Genomic DNA, 22,151 nt, shown 5'->3' with positions numbered 1-22,151 from the left:
TAGGGTCACCAAGTAACCCCTTCCTTCCCAGCTGACCGCTGTGAGCCAAAATGCTGCAAGTAACAGCAAGATCTAAATTCAAAAAGTGGCTGGAGATGGCAAATCTGCTTTGTGCTGAGAAGCTTCCCACTCCAGTCACCTCATCTTCCTCGGGGATGCATCCCTGCCACTGGCTGGAAAATCACAGTGCATCCTTCCCACCCTTCCCTTGGAGTGAGGGGACGATTGGGAGAAGTGGCTTGGAGGTAGAGGCTCTGGATGGAACGTGCACAGGGAAGGTGCCTACAAAGGTATTTGCTGCATGAGGATTTCGAGGGCAGCTCAGCTACCCGAAAGCAGACAGAAGGACATCTTCAAAGAGCCACTTTGGTCGAGTTGCTGGGGAATTTTTCAGGCCAAATCCATGCTGTGTCATTACTATCACATCACCATCACATAACCATCAGATGTGGGGTGTCATTTGCCTATTTCCCAGGTTTGGTTCCCGGGCAGGATGAGCAGCTGCCCAGTCCAGTGCAGGGGCTGGGACTCCCAGCACAGACTGAGGCCACTTCCTCCCCATCATGGCAGTCCCCAGAACCATGTTACACCCCAGAGAGCTCCTGACTCTGTGTGAGCGAAGGTACATCTCCTTGCAGCCCCTGAGGATACAGCAGTGATTTGCAGTCACCCAACATCAGCACTGTGACTCCCACGTGGGGTTTTACTCTGATATTTCTCCTCCCACCTGCTGTGTGAAGGGGCCCTGGCTGAGTGGGACACTGACCAGGGGCTGTCAATGAGGGGTTTGCAAAGGGGATGGCTCCAGCTCAGCGCCTCAGCCCCAAAACAACAGCAGCGTGTGAACATCCTCCTGGAGGGGAAGGTCAAGATGAGAGCAGGCAGGAAAGAGGAACCCCAGAGTGCTGACACAGAAGCCTGTCGTGGGAGGAGTTGCGATGTTTATCCCAATTAAAGTGAGCGTCAGTTGGAAAGGCAAACCAGAAAGGGAGTAGAGCAATTCAGGCACAAACCAGTGCAAGAGAGTGTGATGAGGAATCACTCTGTCTAAAGTGGAGAGAGCCCTGCTGAGAGCCTCCCGACACCCTCCAGCCAGGGCACGGGTGCTGGGGTGCTCCAGAAGCCCGGGGGGGATGGATAAACACAGCCCCCTGCACAGGGCAGGGGAAGGTGCTCTGCTCTGCACCAGCATCTCTGAGGGGCTGTGGCAGGGTCCTGCAAGCCAAGACCTCTCTCTTTTGGCAGAAAGAGGCCCGGGAAGTGCAAGGCAAAGCTGCTCTGTGAGAGAAGAAGCGTTGCTGGAACGGTTCTCAGGAATGCCGCGGATGCAGCCTGGCAGGAGCACATCAATTCGCCTTTTCATCTGCGCCACACGCGGGGCTGGAGCGAGGACCCGCGCGTGGCTCGGTGGCCACATCAGCGAGCAAAGTGTGTCAGAGCCCCGGCAGCGCCATCGTGATGTGATGTGGGCACGGCACAGGGAATGAGCTGAGACGAGCTGACACCTGCGCCCCTGCAGCCCCTGCCCCCTGCCTGCCCCTGGGCAGCGCTCCCAGTCCCTGCCCAGCAGCGACAGGACACTGCACGACACCATCAGACACTGCTTTTGCTCTGGTTCTGCAAGATTATGAATCTGGGTTTACTCTCTGGTGTTGATCCTAAGAAACAGCCTGAAAGCCTTCCTGAGACAGGCAGTAATTGAGTCAATTGGTGCATGCATTTCCTTGGTTCAAGGCCCATAAAGAACAGATCTTCCCCAGTTCTCATCTCACTGTATTACCCACCACCACAGCTGAGCCTTTCCAGAGTCCTGTCTGCTCTGGACTTCAATGATATTTCCAATCCCCAATTCTGTTATTTAATCTAGGGCCTTTGAAAAACAATCGAGCCCTTTCAGTCTGTTCTTCCTGGGCAGATTTAGCAAGTTTGGTGAAATTGTCCTTAGGAGATAAGGCTGAGTAAATAACATAGCTCCTTTAGTGCTGGCTGATTGAGCAGGCACTGTCTGATCTCTCCTTTCCGCTGCCATCTCAGATAACCAAGATAAGTCCTGATCATTCCCAGATCTCCCAATTTAGCAAAGGCAGTAAAAGTGGTAAAAAATACTTGCCGACTTTGTGGTGGTGGAGGATTTACTCTGGGCTCTGCCTGAGGCTGGACTTAGCCAGAAGGGCCTAAGGCAGGGGTTATTCAATGCAAAGAAATTAAGAATCTGTACTCAGTGGATTCAGAGGATGAAATTCTGATTCCTTCCTAGCTCACGGGGAAGGAATGACTCCAGCAAGGCTCCAGTTTCCCCCAAATGTGTTGTACAGTCAATCCAGGGAGATACTACAGCAGTTAATGGGGTTGGGCAGCAGAGAAAAGCAGGAGGACAGTGAAGCAGAAACTCCTGAGCTGGATTTAAATCTTCCACTGTTAGAGCTGTCCTTCTCAAGGCAAATACACAAGTAATTAAGCTACCACATATACAGTCTACCAGCAAACAGACCAAACAATGGATCTAAATTGCAGGTTCATTTGGAATCACTCCTGCTGTTTACAGGTCATTTCCTCTGATTTCATTGCTCTGCATTGATTTCAGCTGGTCAGCACTTGCTTGGGGCTATAAACTGCTCACTGGCTGCCAGAAACCACTGCTGGGTCTGGGGGAGGCTGGCAGACCAAGTGGTTTGCTCTGGATGGTGGGGAAATGCATTCCTTGGTGCGTGAGGGGATGCAGGTACTGGGCTCTGATAAAGCTGCTGATATCACTTATCTGCGATGGGTTACGTCCTCCAGCATCATAAAGTGGGATAAAGCCCTTGGAGCAGGGCCAGGGTGTGCTGGTGCCGTGTTTTACCAGCAATCTGTGTTGTCTCATTAGACTGCATTACATTTGGAGATATACTGATAGACAGGAAAATTGTCTTCCTCCTGAATGTGGTTAAACCTGCAGGGCCAAGTGTGTCTCTGGTGCAACACTAGTGTCTGCACAGGGAATAGACCACTTGGCTCTGTGAGACTCTTCCCAGTCAGCAGCAGCCCCTCCCTGCTCTCCTTTATGATTCAGGATAGTTAGCAAGTGTTGCTGGAGCTAAAAAGTCAGAGAATGCTCTCCAAGCCCCAGAGCTTCACCTGCAGCAGGGACCTGCCAGAAGTTCCCATCCAGGGATAAGCACACCTGGAGCCTCAGACTCAGTGGGCTGGGGGGGGTTACTCTCCTCTTCATTCCCACCTTCCAAGAGAGGTTTGTCTGCGTACCTGGCCAGTTTGGGTGCCCAGGGCAGAGCCGTGCAGTCCCTGCAGCAGATCTGGGTCTCCGTGGCCCAGCAGGCAGCTCAGGTCAGGCAGTGCCCCAACTCTGGGGAAGGAGAAGGCTGAGCATGCACTCAGGATGGTGCCATGAAGTCTCCATCCTCAAGGGGCCTTGACAGCACTGGGGTATCCACGGAAAGGATTGTGCTGACATCCATGGGAGTTTGGGGACTTTGACAAGTTATTGGTGTGTTTAGGAGTTGCCCTGGCAAACCCCCTGAGGTTTGCTGCTCTCTTCTTCTTGGGCCTGCCTGCTGTGGGATGTGTGCACTATGTTGAACCAGTTGTTAATTTTCTGATCCAGACACCAGGGCTCGTGATATCATTTCTTTTGGTGCTGTTGATTGTCTTCCAATGCATGAGGCCATGGTCTGGCTGCAGGATGGTCTGGGCTGGGTTGGGCTTTTTGGCCTCAGGCAAGCATGAACCCCACCATCCCTACTGGTTTTTTAAATTTTTTCTGGCTGTTGTTTCTTAGTTCAATTGTCTGACCCAGCAGAACCATCTCTGCAGTCAGAGGAAATAATGGGCAGATATAATTAGTAATGTCAGGCCCAGGCAGTCAAACAGCAATCGGACGGGTGCAGGTGGCTCTTGGAAGCATGGTCTGTTCCTCTGGCTTGGGGCCATCTGCTGATCTGGAATGAGGGAACTGGAGACTGAGGGAACTGGAGACTGAATTGAGTCTCTCTTAAATAAACTTCTGAGTAAAGATTAATTTATTTCCAGTGCAATCGAAAACATCTAGATTGCTCTAAAGGGAGTCATAAAGAAAAGGATCTCAATAAATATTGACTGTCACCTTTAGGTTTAGGCACAACTTCCTCCTGTTTCTAAAATTTTTTTTTCTACTCCAAGCAGGGTCCTAACTGGGCTCTGTAAATGCAGTGGGATCCCAAAGGGGACCTGTTGGGGTAAACCAGGCTCAGCACCAGTTTGGTAAAGAAGCTGAAATGGCCTGGCTAGCACGAGCTGCTGCCCCTCCCTGGGGTGACACGCCGGTGACCACGCAGCTCTGTGGGCTGGTGTCTGGAGGGGTGTCAGCCGGAGCAGCCTGGGTGCGGGCATGAGGCTCCTTAAGTGCCAACGAGTCTGCTGTGAATCCGGGCTGGAGCAGCGCAGCGGACCTGGCTCGGTGCTCTCAGCTCGGCACTGATCGCAGCTGGTACCGAAAACCTCTCTGCCCGAGCTGGCCGTGCCCCGTGGGCGGAGGGGAGAAACGAAGCGAGAAACCGGAGAAACCCCCGGGCTCTGCGAAGCCGGGGGCTCTATCACGGTGGACAGGGATGGGGAGGTGAGGAGGGACCAGCGGTTGTGCGGAGAGTCCGGCGGCGCGGGGGACGCTCCCACCGCCTCCCCGCCCCCGGGCGGGACCGGCCTCTCCCCGCTCCCCCCCCACCGCCTCCTCCGGGCGGGGGAACCCTGCGAGCGGCGGCGACGAGCACCGGGCACCGCTGTCCTGCGCTGAGCGAGCGGGCCGGGCTGTGCCGGGCCGGGCGGGGCCGAACCGGGCCGGGCCGGGCGGGCGCTGCCCGCGGTGCTGAGCGGGGCGGGCGCTGTCCGCGGTGCTGCAGGGGCGGCCCGGCCCGGGCACCCCAAACCCCCCCGGCCATGGGGGCCCGCGCCGCCGGCCCGGGGGGGGACGGCTACAACGAGGCGCTGCTGCACAAGGTACGGCTGGGGATGGGGATGGGGCACCGGGGAGGGGGCTGCAGAGGGGGGGATACGGGACAGGGCTTCTGCTTGAACTTCCCGACAAATTCCGTCCCTCTGCCTTCCTCGTCTCCCGGTGGGGTCCGTCTGTCACCCCCATCCCGGTGCGGCGGCAGCTCTCTCCCCCTCGTGGGGATGGACAGCCCGCAGGGGTTGGCCCCGGTCCCAGCCCCATCCCGGCTAACGGTGGGCAGGGGGTGGCAGGATTCGGCGTGTTTGGGAAGCCAGGACTGCTGGAACGGGGCCAGCCCCGCGGCACAGCCCGCAGCCGCCCTTCAGCCGCTCCCGCTGCCCTGTGCAGGCTCAGGGCGGGTCGGGGGCAGCTGGACCCCGGGGCTCTGTTTGCCAGAAGCAGGTTAATGAGCCGGGACTTCCCTGCCATGAAATAGCTGCGTCCCAGAGACGTCCATTCCTGACCTTCTTGCTTTGAAATTCTCTTTTGCGGTGCTCCTGGGGCTGTGGTTTTTTAACTCCTGGGACTGTGTTTTGTAACTCCAATTGCACGGAGGGTGGTTAGGGTTGGTGGTGTCCCTGTAGGACGTGGGGCGCTCAAGCTTTCCTGCGGGGACAGCAGCAGCAGAGCTTTTTGCTCTCTGCAGTCAGGCGCTGCCCTGCAACTCCTGGAGTCACGGAGGAGATGCTGATTTATGACAGATCCACCCATCACGCCTTCCTGCTGTCCTCACACTGCTTTCCTGCAGTCCCCAGTGACTGTGCAGGAACTGGCACCCTCGGGAAAAGCAGCGACGGGACGGGGGAAGGGCTGGGGTTCTGTGGATCCCTCTTCACAAATCCCAGTCTGTTCTGTATCCTGCTGTACTCAGGTTAAGGTGCCCAGCCCTTGATTAGCAGAAAAATATCAAGTACTAGCAGCTCTCATTTCTGTTGTACACGCAATACGTAGGACATGCCACCAGGGATGACTTGAGAAACTCTGATTCTTTGCAAAGCCTTAACTCTCTCTCCTCCAGGAATGAGCTGCTGCAGTTAAGGAATGACATTGGTGGAAATGAGGCTCTGGGTAGAAGACCTGCCCAGGCAAATAACCATCCCAGTCTCATGCTCCCTGCTGTTCCTCTTGGTATTTTTCTGCATCTCCTGGCTGGGCTGCTTGTCTTGCAGAAACAAGGCTGCTCTCACTCCAGGGAAGTGAGGCAGCAAATACCTCACTAGATCTTGTGTCTGAGCAAGCAATCACATTTCAGATGTGCTGAAAAACCCCAAGAGAGCTCTGCAGTCTGGAGACAAGGATTAAATGATTTCTGGTTGGTGGCTAAACCCAGGCCTGGGGAGGAAACTGGCCAGGAGCAAACCAAAGCACGAACAGTAGAGGTTTGTTCTGGGCTATTCCAGAAAAGTTTTGCTTGATACAAAATGATGAATTCTGCTTTCAGGTGGTTTGACCCACTGCCAGATCATTCTTCCTCCCGTGTGATTCCTGGATCCATTTAGCTGGAACAAGACCCAAAGGCAGAGGGATGTGTTCCTTGGCTGTGGTTGATCCAAGGTGTTAGCAGCGGGTTGCAAACAGGGGTCTATCTCCTGCATGATCTGAGCCAGGTTTTGTTTGATGCACAGCCTTAGAGCTCATGTCTGCAGGGCTGAGATACAGCCTCTGCAAGGACAAGGGCCCAGCCAGGCTGGCAGAGGGCTCCAGGCTCTCTCTCAAGCCAGTGTAAGGGTCTTGGCTGTGGTGAAATAGTGCCTGGGCAGGTGGGGACAGCTCTGAACTGTCCCTGTGGCACATAACAGCTTCTAGCAGCATCCAACTCCATCCCTGGAGCACTTCTTGGAGCAGGGGGGAGGCAGCACAATTTTGTATAAAGAACAGGTTAAAAATAAGTCTCAGAGACTGAGACTTGGCCTGAGAGGCCACGAGAGTAGGGTGGTGAGAGGCTGAAAGCAGCCATGTCTTCACCCTCAAGACCTCTCCCAGTGCCATGTCCCAGCTGAGCTCTGCAGGCAGCTGTGCTGGGGGGCACATACACGTTTGCCACAATTTGTTGTGATAAATCCTGCTCACCTGGGCACAAACCTGTGGGTTTGGGGCTCCAGCAGCTCCCTGAGAGCAACACCAGAGCCCGTGGAGGGCACTTCTCCCTTCCCTGCATCCCTCTGACTGGGGTTTTACCCTGTCAGGCTTTCACTAGCTATGTTTAGCTCAGGTCCGGGTTCTGCATGTTAAATCTCGGAAATGATCTGGGAAGACAACCTCAACCCACATGCGCTGTCCCAGATCTCCTCCCGCTTGGCTGGCGCCGGAATTGCAGCCATCGCCTCCCTGCACTGCCTTGACAGCCGTGCAAAACCTCTTTTCCCTCAGCAGGTTAGACCAAAATATCTCTTTTGGTCGCTGGCTGCCAGCCTGAGTACGGGAAGTTTGAATTGTTTTGCCTTGTCCCTGCAGCCCATGCCAAGCCAGCGATGATTTTGACTGAAAGTGATCCATGTATGTCTGAATTAGCCCCAAAACTTACTCAAGGTGTCGGGAGGGATATTTGCTCTTCCCCTAAGGCAGAACAGGCAGAAAAGCCTTTTTCAGGAGGGTGTAACAAGCTGTACCCACTTTTCTGTGGGGCTGTGGGGTGGTGGAGTAGTCAGGTTACCTCTGCCCACCCAGTGGAAATAATTTCCTTTAGCTGGAAACAAGGATTGCTTTGGCTGTGCTGGGGCTCAGCAGTGGTGATGTGGGACTGTCACCAAGTGAGTCTCCAGGTCTCAGGAAGGTTTCCCTCTGTGCCTTGCCCAGCCCTGGCAAAGCACTGCTCCATCTGCACACCACCAGGCAGAGAAGAACGACAACACCAAAAGGAATCTTGCAACATTTTACCAAAGTTTCCCATGCAAAAAAAAAAAAACAAACCTGGGAAAACCTGGGGGGATGAGAAGGTGCGGGGGAGGTCAGTCTGTGGCTGAGGATGGGGGAAGAGTCAGGACAGCTATGGAGCTTTGTCACTGGGAGGCTTTTTGCTATCATGACTCAGTCGTGTCCAGCCTGAGGTTTTAAGGGTGAACTAGCCACATCTTCCCCACAGTGGGTTTTTTGTTCTTGTTTTATGTTTATTTGGTAACCAGGAAGGCCACAGTGATTTCCACTCTGCTGTCCCTCCACAGAGCCCATGAGCTTTTCCTAAAGTCACTAGGAATACCTCTTGGCTGATCCAGGCCAACTTTTACTACTAAGTCATGAAGCGATTCATGAGTTGTCTCTATTATGAATCCCATTTAAATTATTAATAGAGGAATCTGCCTTTTATACATGTTCTCTGTAAACCCTGGGCTCTGGAGGCTTTCTGGTGCTCATTCCAACCAGCTCTTCTCCCTCCATAATTAATGATATTCTCTGCATTAACTGCTCCCAAAGACAGCACTGCAGGGTGCACCCAGTCTTGTTGAACATCCCAGAACCAGAATTTTGCCTGGAAATAGTGTGTAACACCAAAATATACAGCACTGAGGTGCAGGAGCCCCATGGTAATGAATTCTTGGATTGTTTTCCTATCCAGCTGCTCCTGGGCCTATCCTTCTCTCTGCACAGGGAAGCGTTCTGGGCCCTAGGGAAAAGCCAAGAGGGGTTTGGGCAGGGAAATTTCCCCCAGGAAAGGGGTGACCCAGATCCTCTGGCCCAGGGATTTCTGCCTCCCAACATCCGTCCAGATCCCGTGCAGGCTCCCAGCTCATGATGCTGCTCTGAATGTACAAGTGACCTACAAAGAGCCCAGTCAGGGAGGAAGGAGAAATCTCTGGCTGTGGATCTGGGCACAGGTTGCTGCCTCTCAGCACACAGGTCTGTGCTGCAGCCTGCATCTGGCAGAGGTGCAGGGCTCCCTCCTGCCAAGAGCTCTGCTCAGCAGGTCAGGCTTTTCCCAGGAGAGGTTCAGTGTTTGGGATGTTTTTTTCCGAGGAAAAGTGCTGATTCACTGAGGCAAGCATTCACTGAAGTGTATTGGCGTGAGCAGGCTCCAGGCAGGTTGTGGGGTGGTGCTTTTTGCAGGGCAGGATGCTGATTTCCTGCCACTCCACATCTCTGCATTGTTTGTGGTCCTCAAGCTCCTCGGCTTTTGGTTTCAGCCCACTTCTGTGGGATCTGTGGGATGCAGGAACCACGGTGCCAGGTGCTGTGGATCCCACAGAGCCTCCCAGGTTGTGGAATCAGGCCTTGATCTGCTGGGGCTGTTCAGGCATTTGATTAAACACATTCCTTCACACTCATCCTGTTGTTTCACAAGGGCAAGTGCAGTGCCTGAAGTGGTGCCAGGGTTGGTCACACCCCAGGGCACTTTGGGACAGGAGAGGGATGGGACCGGATGTGCACAGAGGCCCCCCTGGGTATCAGGGAGGTACTGATGCACCTTCAGGGTGGAGACAAAGGACTGAAGTGTCACAGGATGGAGCAAGGCTGCCGGAGCTGCACAAACACAAAGCAAGCAGGGGGCAAACAGATGCAGCAGAGGTGGATGCAGAGTGGGGAGGTTTAGCCCCAGCACCTCGCTGGCTCATCCCTGCAGCCTCAGGGGGGACAGGGAACCAGGGACAGAGGGGACACTCAGTGTTTGCCGGAACTGCAGCTTCAGAAACGCCCATGTCCCGAAAGACAAAGCCAAAACTACTTCTAAGCAAGAAGCCTGGTAGCAGAGTGTTTATTTTACCTCGTGTCCTGCGAAAGGGTTGAAAGTGCCTGGGTTTCCTGAAAGGATGGGAATGTTTGCACCGGTGGCTCTGCAAACAAAACCCAGATAGCAGCAGAGGGAAGGGAGGGGTCCTGTTTGCACTGCAGGTCTCTCTTAGGTCAGGGATTTTGAGGGATGTGGGCAGGAGCAGAAGGGAAGATGAGCTCCCCAGGGATGCAGTGTGGGTACTAGGGCCGTGGGCTGGCAGGGTGGGAGCTGCCCAAGAGGTGACAGCTCTGACACCTGCACTGCTCCCTTGTCCCTTCTGCTCAGGGATCTGGGGCTCCCCATGGAGGCTGGAGAGGCAGAGGGACTCTGGGACTTCAAACCCATCACTTTACAGGAGGAGTGCTGTGGGTCCACAGCATTAGGGCAGCACAAAGACAGCTCAGTGACCTGGTGAGGCTGCGTGGCTGTGGCAGCAGCTGTGTGTAGCAGCTGCAGGAGATGCTCTCTTTACTAAACAGTTTTGGACTTAATCCAGTGACTCCAAAGTCCTCCCAAAGAGGTTTTCCAACAGGGCTGTGTGAGCCAAGGCTGCTTCTTCCCAGTAGCTTCCCGAGCTGGGGTAGGAGCGTCTGTCCTGCTCACTCTCCATGACAGGCTGTGCTTTGCTTTCCCTTCCATCTCTCCTCTCTTGGACAGGGCACAGTGGGGCTCAGGCCTGAAAGCTCATCCCAGACCACATTTCATTAATTACAGAGATGGACAAAGGGTTGGAAATTCCTCTCTGGGCAAATAGCAGAACCAAGAGTGACAGATCCAGGGGCTGGGTGGGTCCTTCTTGATCCTGCTGCATTTTCTGCTGCATCCCTCCAGCACCCCTACCCAAATGTCTGCCCCCAGCTGCACTCTGTGCCTGCAGCTTCTTCATCACCTGCACTGATGCCTCTTTATCTGGTCCTTGCAGACAATCCTGGTTGGAGACAGCGGCGTGGGGAAGACGTCTCTGCTGGTCCAGTTTGACCAGGGCAAGTTCATTCCTGGCTCCTTCTCTGCCACCGTGGGCATTGGGTTTACGGTAAGAGCCCAGTCCCTTGTCCCTGGGCTGTGCACTCACCCTTAGGGAGCAGCTTTATTTGGGAAATCAGAATCTATGAATCCGTGGCAAGCACAAAGAATTGGATGCTTTGCTTTGGTGCTGCTGGATGAGGGATCTGGTTTGGCTGTGTTCTGCTTGGCATCCTTTGGGCTGCTGGGAGGGATGGAGGATGGGTAAAGCTCCATATTCCGAAACCCTTGGTGGGGCTGTGTCGGAGTGCAGCCTTTGGAGCAGCCCTGCTCTGCCAGGGAGATGCCAGCCTGTGTCCTGCCTGTGTCCAGCCCGGGGCCCTGGCGAAAAGTCAGGCAGATGGTGATGGTGCCTGGGAAAAGCACTCGGCTGCCATCCAGAGCTATTTGCAGAGATGCCGTGGGGTCTGAAGAGGTTCTGATGTGTGTCCCCTCTCCTGGGGGAGCTCGGGACCTTACTCCAGAGAGCCTGTCATCCCTTCAGCATCGTGACAAGGCTGGAACTCAGCAAAGGCTGGTACCCATGGGGATGTGATTACCCACAGGAATTTTCTTTTTAGTCCAGACCAAGGAAGCAGGGAAATGTGGCACCAGTGGGGGCTGTCTAGGGCCAAGCAGCCCAGGGACCAGCAGCCAAGGGTGCCCCTGCTGAGCCCTGGGCAGCCAGAGGAGGCTCAGCCACACCACTGCTCTCTGCCAGCTCCCGGCTGCCTCGTTTTTCCCACAGCAAAAGCCAGCTTGTGGGAGTGATGCTCAGCCAGGCGTTTTTCCTGCCCAGGCAACTCCATGAGCTCCAGCACAGTTTGCCATATCCTTCCAACCCCCCTCCCCATCTTGCTGCCGGGAAGCTCAGCCACTTCCAGGAGCTCCGAGTGCCTCCAGCCTCCAGCTCTGGGCACTTTCCTGGCCAAAGAGCATATATAAACTATAAATCCCCCGTGTGGGTCTGAGCGCAGTTACAGGACTGGAAATACAGGTTCTATTTCCCGGGGGGCAGAGGAAGGCTTGGCTGGTGCAGGAGCTGGCAGCCCCAGGAGGCGCAGAGGTGGATGGTGGATGGTGGATGGTGGATGCCATTCCGGAGGGCATCTCTGCCACCGGACCTCCTGCAGCCACGCATGGCCTTCACCTGGAGGGCAGCAAGGGGCACAGCTCTGCACTGGAGCCCTGCACCCCTGGGTCCCAGTGGTGTGAGCAGGGATGGGGGTCGCCCTGAGATTAACCTTGATGTGGGAGAGATGGGATATTCCAGGGAAAATAGATCAGGAAAGGCTCGAGGCTCCTGTACATGAGGTGATGCCTGTAAGGCTGAAGACCTTGAGCAGCTGTAGTGCATGGACGTGGATGGGGTTTTACAGGGTGGGGTTTTGGGTAACACAACTTCCCTCTCCAGGGATTTCTCCCACATCCCCATGCTCGGGCTTTTCCCAAATGAAGTGCAGTATGAGCTGCGCTCCAATGGCTGGTGCAGGATGCAGGGGGCTGCGAGCAGCCGGGGGAGCGGGAGGCCGGGCAGCCATCCCGGATGAGACGGAGGCGCCGCGGAACCGCCTCGACACACTCGTGGCTTCCGGCTAGCGGCTCCTGCTCCGCTTCCCTCCCGCCTTCCCTGCGCCGCGGGGCTCACCCGGGGCGCAGCTGCAGCTGATGGGGCAAACCCCCCACCCTGGGCCGGGCTGGTGGGGTGGCAGTGGGAGCTGCCGTCCCCACTGTCCCGGCGTGGCAGGGTGGGATTTGGCAGCACCGGGGTCTCCATCCCCACACTCCGTGAGGGACGGGGTGGCTGTTCATCTGTGGGGCGAGCAGTTCCTCCTCTCCCCACCCATGAGTCCGGAGGGATGTGCGGGGGCTCTGCGCGCCGTGCCCCTGGCAAACCCAGGGTCCCCGGTGTGGGGGTGCAGTGGGGCAGGTTTCCACTCTTCAGCCTCTTCTTCCTCATCCCGTGCCCGGGCTGGGCAGGGAGGCTGCCGGCGCACGGCCTCGGGGGTGGCATCGGCCGGGGGGGGAGGAGGAGGAAGAGGAGGAGGAAGGCGGGTGGGGCCGCGTCTCCCGCTGGCCCCGCGGCGCCGGGGCTCGGCGGCTCCGCTCGGACGCACCATGGGCGGCCCCGATGGGGCGGCGGGGAGCGAGACCCCCCCGGCGAGGAGCGGGGAACCCCCGAAGGGCGGCAGGGACCCCGCGGCGCTGCCCCGGGACTACGAACTGTCCGGCAAGGTGGGAGGCGGCGCGGGGTGAGCAGGGATGGACCCTCCAAACTCTACCAGAGGGGAAGGTTTGCGTTCGGCCCCCGGCTCGGGGGAGACAAGGAGGGGCTTAGAAGGGTCCCGGGGGCCGCCCGCTTCCTCCGCTGCTGCGATCGCGCCCAGGAAGCGGCCGCGAGACCGGGAAGGAGAAGGGGAAGGAGGCGGCAGCCCCAGCTGATCCCCCCAGCCCTTCTCTGCCTCGGGAGTTCCCCGGTGCAGCAGGTGCGGGGATTGGGGTCTTCCCTCCCCGGGAAGGGGGGGGAAAGTCTTTGCCCCGGGGGTGTCCCTGCCGGCAGTGGCGATGGGAGGGACCAGCTGCAGGAACAGGGCTTTGGGGGGCTCCCGGGGGAAGGGGGGCATGGCCGAGCTCTGCCCCCTGAAAGCCCACCAGACCTTTGCCAGGGCAAGGGGCTCCTGCCAGCCCTGCAGCAGTGCCCCCCATGACACAGGGCAGGGGGAGCAGGACCCCATCCAGCCCATCACAGCACCACAAGGGCTCCGAGGAGGGAGCAGCATCTGAGCCCCGGATCCAGCCCGGGGCCCCCCTTCACCCCCACTGCAGCACGCTGCTTGTGAACGTCTCTGCATCCCTGCCAGGCCTCGGGGCAGGGGGGAGCCCTCCTTGCCGAGCGATCCCCTCTTCGCCATCCCAGCCCAGGCAAGGGTTGCCCCAGGAAGGACCTTCCTCAGCAGCTCAGAGGAGGCACAGGACTGATGAAACCTTTACCCCCAATATTTAATATGCAGCCCCAGGCTGAGCCCAGCACTGATGGGTGTCAGCCCCGACACCTCCTGCTTCCTCGCTGAGCCAGTTCCAAACTGGTCCTGCATGCTTCCACCATCCCTAAACTGCTTTTATTCCTTTGCCTTTATCGTTCCCCCCTCTGACTCCTCTCAGTGGAGGGCAGTTTCTGAGTTTGAGGGAGAAAACCAGGTTTTAGCTTGGTCTAGATTGAGGTGGAGGCAGAACTGAGTGCTCCCAGTGTTCCCAGTGTTCCCAGCTCTCCACAAGTCCTGGGGAAGGATTTGATCAGTCAAGTGGTGGCAGAGCATTTCCAGCCACCAGCTCTGGCATTTGCTGTGCCATCCCTGTGGAACGTGGCCATGGCCCGCTGTGTTTGCCTGCCCCAGAGGATTTGCTTTGCGGGGATTTGCCTGGGGGGATTTGCTTTGTAAACTCCAGCATCCTGGCAAGGTGGGCATGCAGGCATGGAGCTTCCTGCTGAAGTCCTGCTCACTGCTGCTTTTCATCAGGAGCCAGACGCAGTCAGGTTAATGATTGCTGGGCAGGAACAGGTTGCTGCAGGTAGGCAGGAAGAGCACAGCATCAGGAAAGGCTGTGCGTATGGAACCCAGCACTGGTCCTGGCTGCTCCCTGCCTGGGTCTGGCAGTGCCAGAGCGGCCGGAGAGCCTGGGCTGATCCTGTTTGCTTAGCAGGAGGGGAAAGGCACCGTGTTTGCTTTGGTGTCTGCAGCAGGCACCGACAGGGAGAGAGTCCCGGACACGCAGGATTTGCCCAAGCCATGCATCAGTCCTCGGGCTGGGCACACCCGGGTCAGAGGCAAAGCTTGGGTGGAGGTGGCTCCACGTATTTGGGAGCTGTGGTTGGTTCTCCAGGAGCCTCCTGGGCTGGGAGATGGCCAGGGGCTGGCCAGGAGATATCTCTTCTTGCTGCAGTACCTGCTTTCACACCAGCTCTCCTTCTCTTTCATGGCTGGGGCCTGCTCTGCTGTTCTGGGGCACCACTTGGCTGCACCCTCGGGGGTCCCATCCCACACCCAGCTCCCACGGGGCTTCCCAGACCCATCAGGACCAGCCCTGGGGAAAGAAAGGAAGGGAGAGAAGGAACTAGGGAGGGCTCAGCACCAGTCAGGGGTGCTGCTCCCTCCCCGTCCTGCTGACACCTCTCCCTGCGCCCATCTTGCAGGTGATGTTACTTGGAGACTCGGGCGTGGGGAAAACCTGCTTCCTGCTCCAGTTCAAAGACGGGGCCTTTCTCTCCGGGACGTTCATAGCCACCGTGGGCATAGATTTCCGGGTGAGACCACCATGGCTGCCAGCCCCTCGCCTCCCTCGACCCCCACCTTGGCCAGGATGGGGTGCTGGGGAGCGGGAACGGGGCGTTTCCAGCCTCTGTACCCCCAGTTATCTGCCAACCAGCCGCAGGTGCTTGCTGGAACCCTTCCACCCCTCCCTGGTGTGAAAGACAGAAGGGCCCACTGGTACTGTCACTTCTTGCCTTTAAATCAGCAAACAGCCTGGGTTTAGCCCATCCCAGCTGTGTTCATGGGCTGGGGGTGTGTGGTGGGCAGCCAGCACGCTCCACCACGCAGTCCAAAGCCAACAGCTGGGGGGGTACAAACACTGGTTACTGTAATTCCATGCCTTGAAAGGGCTGAAATGGGCTGCTGAGAAGTTGTTAGGGTTACCAGATCCTGTTTAAACCCCCATGCTGCTCTCTGCTCACCAAATTTCAGCTGCAGGGTGTCCAGGGAGGCACAGCTGTTCGCAGCACAAGGCAGAGCAGGCAGGAAGTCACGGGGGTGTCCCCAGGCAGGGCTCTGCCCACAGCCACTGACACGTGTCAAGTGCGGTCAGTGCTTCCTCTGCCCCCACAGCTGCAGCTGCTCCAGTTTTCTGCCACTTTTGCTGCCCTGGCTGCGTTTGGCTTTTGGTGGAACTGGGGGCTTGGTGAGTGGGGGCTGGCGGAGAGAGAGAGAGCTTGGTTTGGTTTGAAGGGGCCCTGAGGCCTGTCCTTATGATAAAGTCATGAAAGAAGGAAAATCTGCTGTGTCCCACTGCTGGGCTCAGTGCCGGTGTCTCCAGAGGTGTTGCCAGCCCGTAGGTACCGGCTCTGCCTCGTGCAAGCATCCCCTGCAGCAGCTCATGGCTCACTGCTCTAGGTAATCTCCAGAGTCTCCTAGGGCACGTTTTTGTTTTATCCAGCCCATTTGCTCAAATGCTGTCATCTCCACATGGGCTGAATTTCCATTTCAAACAATTCCAGGCAACCAAATTATTTATAGGGGTCCTCTCTTTCCAGACTCTGAGTATGATTCTTTAAGAGTCTTAAAATAGCTTTTCTGTACTTTTTGCTTTTCTTTCTTCTGGCCTCTGGAGAGAAGCCCCTGCGCTTCCAAGATGAGAACAGCGATTGCTTAAGCCTCAACAGCTGCCTTCCCAGCTCAGTTGGAAATGCCTCCTTCCTTTCCTGGTTCCAGCCCAGCCTAGCTGCAAACCATCCTGACCCAGGAGATTTCCTCCTGCCATGCTGGATACGGCTGTGTGCTACATGCAACTCCCCCAGCTCAATGTTTACAGCCACCTTTAAGAACCAAACAAGGCTCCACCAGCAAGGAAACCCGAGTGGGACACCCAGCATAACCCAGTGCGTGTTGCCCAGGCAGTTTGTAGCATCCAAAGCCCTTAAATTACTGCAAACAGGCTAAATTTTAGTGCAGCAGTGGTTCCTCAGCACATGGAGCTGAAGAGTCCCGTCAGAAAGATCAGAGCTTTTTGGAGAGCAAACATAAAAGCACACCAAGCTGTTATTAATATATGCAAATTTATGTGTGGTTCACCCAGACCTCCCTGCTTCCCCAGCTCTGCCAAACTTCCCAGGGGCTGCTGGAATCCCGGAGCTTCCCGGCAGGAGTCAGAGCAGGTCGGTGTTCCCGGGGTTCGCTGGACAGCCAGCATCATTAACTACCTTGTTAGGGGACTCGGGAGCCACAGGACAGGGACACTGGCTGTAGGAGGTGAACGAGGCACCGGACACAAGGCAGGCTGGGATCTCGTCTCTGCTGATTCTGCTCTTCACCCTGACCCGAGGGCTTGCTGCTCTGGGATGTCCCTGTAGCTGCCAAGCAAGCAGGATCATGGTTTGAAGCAATGAGGCTTCAGTGTCCAGCCCCACGGGCAGCCTGGCTCCATCCCACTGGCCTGGGGAGAGGAGCTGAGGGGCTGTGGAATGCCAGCTCTGTGCCAGGGCTGGCTGGCACATGCACCAAGACATGCTTTGGGCTGATGAATGTGCTCTCCTTGTCTTCTGCAGAACAAAGTGGTGGCTGTGGATGGTGTGAAAGTGAAGTTGCAGGTGAGCTTTGGGAGGGGGGAAGAAAATTCCAGATGGAAACCCACCTCAGGCTGGGCGTGGTGGTCCAGCAGGGCTGGGAGCCACAGGAGCACACCCAGTTTGGGGAGGTTCCTCTCCCTGCTCTCACCAGGTGGTTTCTCGGCAGATCTGGGACACAGCAGGACAGGAACGTTTCCGCAGCGTCACTCACGCCTACTACCGGGATGCCCAAGGTGGGTTTGGGGTCCGGTGGGGATGGGGGGGCCATCCAGAGCACATCCCTGCAGTGTAGAAATGCCTCTGCCTCTTCCCTCTAGCCCTGCTCCTGCTCTACGATATCACCAGCAAGATGTCCTTTGACAACATCCGTGTGAGTCCCACTGTGGGTTGGGAGTGTTTCTCCCCAGGGACTGGGGTCGTGGGTGCCCTACTTGGCTGGCTGGGTGTTTGGGGCAGTTGGGAGCCTGTTTTACCTGTAAGCACTGGCTGTTCTGGCCAGACCCAGCCAGCTGGGAGCTCATCCCAGGGCGCCTGGCTGGGTGCTGCATGGCTGGGTGAGTTTTGTTTAAGAACACGGCGAATGCCTGAGGGAGAAAACGTGGTTTGGGAAGGATGTGAACTACGGCTTGGGCTGTAGCCAGGAGACAGGGCGTTTTTAGGGCTGCTTGTCTGTGATGCTGGAATAATTCCTGTGCCAAAAAAAAGTCATTATCTCTGTCCTCGTGGGGGAGAGATGGGGGGGCTGAGGGGGTGTGAAGGCTTAGAGGGAAGGGAGGGGGGTACTTAGGGGTTGAGGGCTGAGTTGGGAGGGACAGGAGTACCCCTCACCCCGACACTGTCCTGCTGCCCTACAGGCCTGGCTGACAGAGATCCATGAGTACGCCCAGAAGGACGTGGTCATCATGTTGCTGGGCAATAAGGTGCGTGCAGGGTCCCCCTCCACCCTGGGGTTTGCTGTGCTATGCCGTGCCCTTGCCATCCCCATGGCTGTGCAAGGATGGGGCTCTGCCTGCACCCTCGGCCGGGCTCTGCTGCTTTCTGGGCTCAGCCAAGGCCAGAGGTGATCCCAGGGGTTTGGGGGGTCGGGGAGGGCAGTATGCCCGGTAGCCAGCGGGTGGCAGCACGAGGCTGAGGCTTCAGGTCCGGGATGGTCCTCGTATGGGATGCTTCGGTATGGGATGCTACTGGCTCTCGGACGCCCACCCAAGCCTGGATGCAACCCTGGACCTCAGGTAACCCCAAGCCCTAGAGGCCCAACAGGGTCCCAGATTCTCTCCAGGGGTGCTAGATGCTGCTGGGTGCCCAGTGCCCAGCTGGATACTGGATTTTCCCCTGGGACTGGATGTCCCCTGGATCCTGGATGATGCTGTGTACTCGATGCCCAGCAGGGTACCAGAGCCTCCCTGAGTCCTGGATGCCCTCAGGTGCTGCCCCAGGTCCTCAGTGGCCGCAGATGCCCCCTGACATCCTCAATGCCACCAGGTCCCAGCTGCTCCACACATCCCAGATTCTCTAGGCAGTGGATACTTCTGGATCCATGGTGCCTCTCATTCCTGTCAGCCCCCTGAGAATTCCACACTGCTGGCTTGCCAGATGCCCCCAGGTGCCAGCTGGCCTGGTGTGTGGTGACCTTTTCCTTCCCTTGGCAGGCTGATGTGAGCAGCGAGAGGGCTGTGAGGACGGAGGATGGAGCATCGCTGGCCAGGGTGAGTTGTGCCAGGGTCTAACCTGACTTTGGTATCCCCAGACAATTTCATGTCACTCAGGGTTCCCATGCAGCCGTGCCATCCCCTCAGGGTGCCCAGACCTGCCTGGCTCTTAAAGAGGCAGCATGGCAGTCACTTGCATGCAAAACCTGGGGCAAGGCAAGGAGATGACCCTCAAGCCTTGGCCAGGCTACAGGGATGATTCAGAGGGCCAGGAGGGCATTTTGGGGGTGGCCACTGATGGGGCCGTGCTGTCCTTGCAGGAGTACGGGGTGCCTTTCATGGAGACGAGTGCCAAGACAGGCATGAACGTGGAGCTGGCCTTCCTCGCCATTGCCAAGTGAGTACCTGGGGCCAGGAGACTGAGCAAGGGAGTGTCCCCTGCAGCCCCACCACCTCCCACACACCAGCACAGTGTGACAGGGAGTAACACAGCCCCACCACTCCAGGGAGCTGAAGCAGCGCACGGTGCAGCCGCTGGATGAGCCCCGCTTCCAGATCCATGATTACATCGAGTCACAGAAGAAGAAATCCAGCTGCTGTGCCTTCTCCTGAGGGTGGCCCAGAGGAGCTGGCAGGCCTGGGGGCCCAGGCAGGAGGCAGAGTGGGGCCCAATCCTGCCCTCAAGCACTGGAGGGAACCAAGCTCTGACAAGCCAAGGTGGACGGGACAGTACAGTGGAGCAGAGTGCATGAGGAGGGCCCTTGTCCTGGTGCCTGGATTCAGATCCTGCTGGCCTGCAGAGCAATGACCTGTGGGAATCACTATGGTGTGGTGACTACCAGCCTGGCCAGCGAGCTGTGGTGATCCATCACTTCCATCACATGAGCAGGGTGCAGGACACAAACACCTCACTGAGGGACCCTTGGAGTGACTGGAGGGGCTGTGCCATGGATGAGCCCCCCTGCAGCCCCCAGTCCTGTCCTCCCCTGCAGCTATCCCTGCTCACAGCACTGCTGTTGTCCAACTGGAAAGGCCTGATCCAGCCCCTGTGTCCCTGGTGCTGCCAGGCTCTGGCTTCCCTCCAAGGAACCTCAGCTCTGCCCCTGGGCTGCCCCACACCCCGATGCCCACGCTCGGCTGTGGCTCCTCATTTCTGCAGTTGCTGCCATTGGCTTTTATCCTCCTGCCACCACGAAGGCAGTGATGTCCCCATTGTATCCCGTCTCTGCTCGAGGGAAGCGCTGGGATGGGGAAGGGTCCAGCCAAACCTGCTCCCTGCCCACACAGCTGGTGTGAGAAGTAAAATTCCTCTGGGAGCATCCGAGTGATGCTTGGGGCACTTCTGGTACACACAGCAATTTGGAAAAACTTTCCTTCCCCCACCTTGTAGCCAGAGGAATTAGAGAATTTTTTTTTTTTAACAAGAAAAGCCTTTTTCTTTTCAGTCCCTCCAGACTAAACCATCTCCAGGCTCGTGCAGGAGATGTCCATGGTGGCATCACCTGGGGTGATGCTCCAGCCCTGCCACCTCCCAGACCAGGCTGGGTTTGTCTCCTATCACTGCCCATGTAATACAACTCTGCCTTCCTGCTGCTGGCAAATAGCAGCTGGAACCCACTTTCTGGAGAGCAGATAGACGCCTGAGAGCCTTCAGTCAGCAAACACTGCTCCATTGGGCACTGGTGGGGCTCAGGGACATCCCTGGTGGTCAGCCCTGCTCTGTTGCTCCCTCCAGCACACTGTCCACTCCCCTGAGCGCTACCCAGAGCGGTTAGATGGTGAATATTTGGTTGTGTAGCTGAAGCACTGATGCAGAGAGCAGCTGTGGAGGGTATGGCACTGCTGCACGTAGGAGTCAGGGACTGTCCAGCACATCTGTCCCCATCAGCATCTTCCCTGGCCCTGCACCCGACTGCTCATCTCTCACCTGCCCCGGTGCCTCCTTCACCTCTGCTCTACTCCTGGGTCTCTCTTCGCAAGTTTACAGATTAAAGCTGGGTATTTTTGAAGCTTTGCATCTGTCTGATTGTTTATTGCGTGAGAAATCCCTGCCCTGGGTCTGCAACGTGGGAGGCTGCTGCACACAGGCACTGCAGAGCAGCCGGGCCAGGGGGCCCTGGGAGCAGCCGTGAGGAGGGGGAAGCGCCCACGGCCCCTTCCTCCCTGCCAGGGCTTTCGTTGCACATTTCAGACAGACCAAAGGTGAGAGGGGAAGAGTAAACGTGGCCTGTTAAATTAAAACCAACCTCCTCCCCTGCTGTTCTCATGGTGCAGAGTCCAGCATTCCCCAAATAACTCTGTCTTCCCACCAATGGCATTGCTGCTGCTGCTTGGCTGATGTCTGCAAAAAAATGCTGGATGGCTTCAACACAAACAGACGCTGGCTCTTTTCTCTTTTCCCCCTCCTGCCTGAGCTCCTTTAACGTGACTCCAAGATGCAAAGGGCAGGAGGAGGCAGCTGGGGTGTGACGGTCCTGCCTGTGCCCTGGCATCCCGCAGGCACTATTAGACCCAAAAGCAGCTCCAGCTGTTTCCTTTGCTGCTGCCTTTTTTCCTTATCACAGTCCCGTGCTCCAATCAGCCCTGCTGGAGCTGGGTTTTGTTTCCTGACTTAGGGCAGGGTACCCAAAGCGTGCCCCCCATCTGTCCTTCCAACAGGCTCACTTGTGGGGCTGTGCTCCTCACAACCACCTCGCCAAGGGGACGGCTGTGACACGGGAGATAGATCCCCCCGTCCCGGGGCCGCACCACAGCACGCTTGCCCTGGTTTTCCTCTCCGCAGGCATCTGCCGCCGGCCGCCGTGGGATTCCTCTCCGCCGCTTTTCTCAGGGCCGAGCGGCCGCGGGCGAATGCTCAGCCGAGTGGAGGAAACAAATGAGCCCACCCTCGGCTCCCAGCTGGGTCCCACGGAGCTGGAGCACGGCCATGCCGAGGGTTCCTCGGCCGCTGGGGTCCCCGAGCAGGGTTTTGGGGCAGAGCGCCCTGTGAGCGACATGTCCCATGGCATGCAGCTGTCCCCTCCTTGCTTGCCTGTCCGCAGCTCGGTTAAACGTGATCCTGCCTGCCCTGAGGACCTTTGCCCAGGTCCTTTGCCCAGGAACTTCATCCAGGCCCTGCACTGAGAGACACCGATGGTACCTCTGTGCCACCCTCTCTGGGACAATCCCAGGAGGCAGAAGGCAGCTCTGCCTGGCACCAGCAACCCTACGGCATTGCCGGAGCAGCCCAGGCTTGTTGCTGCTTTGCTTTGCCCTGGCTGAACCCAAACCTCACGCTGCAGCCATTTCTGCTTCTCAGTCTATGGGCAGAGAACATGGAGCCAGGGCAGAGCAAATCCCCTGGGGTTCCCTCCATCTTCCCCCCTTCGGGCCCCCAGCAGCAGGGTGCTGAGCAGGGTTCACAGGCAGCTGGGGGAACAGGGCTCTCTCATTTCCACTGCAAGGCCCGCTCCCTGGCCTGCTGTCCCACGCAGTTTCGATTGGTGGCTTTTA

At 57.4% G+C, this 22,151-nt stretch overlaps 1 protein-coding gene across 4 annotated transcripts; it reads left to right on the top strand.

Annotated features, from left to right (window-relative positions):
- The first annotated feature begins 4,857 nt into the window (after window positions 1-4,857).
- Window positions 4,858-20,673, top strand: RAB37 (RAB37, member RAS oncogene family). 4 transcript variants are annotated; one of them, XM_039562469.1, is made up of 10 exons: window positions 4,858-4,968; window positions 10,591-10,701; window positions 14,863-14,973; window positions 16,990-17,031; window positions 17,177-17,243; window positions 17,328-17,380; window positions 17,865-17,930; window positions 18,660-18,716; window positions 18,980-19,056; window positions 19,166-20,673. In XM_039562469.1, the coding sequence occupies exons 1-10, from the start codon at window positions 4,909-4,911 to the stop codon at window positions 19,269-19,271; spliced, it is 750 nt and encodes a 249-aa protein (XP_039418403.1). In that variant the 5' UTR covers window positions 4,858-4,908; the 3' UTR covers window positions 19,272-20,673. The 4 variants fall into 4 exon arrangements, with proteins under 4 accessions (XP_039418403.1, XP_039418406.1, XP_039418404.1 ...); XM_039562472.1 differs by lacking the exon at window positions 14,863-14,973 and having other exon boundaries at window positions 4,860-4,968; XM_039562470.1 differs by lacking the exons at window positions 4,858-4,968; window positions 10,591-10,701 and adding an exon at window positions 12,730-12,905.
- The last annotated feature ends 1,478 nt before the right edge of the window (window positions 20,674-22,151 follow it).

Source organism: Corvus cornix, chromosome 18 (genome assembly GCF_000738735.6).
Source record: "Corvus cornix cornix isolate S_Up_H32 chromosome 18, ASM73873v5, whole genome shotgun sequence".
In the NCBI taxonomy this organism is placed as follows: Eukaryota; Metazoa; Chordata; class Aves; order Passeriformes; family Corvidae; genus Corvus; species Corvus cornix.
Note: the sequence above shows the minus strand (reverse complement) of the source record. Positions and strands in the feature narration are given on the sequence as shown.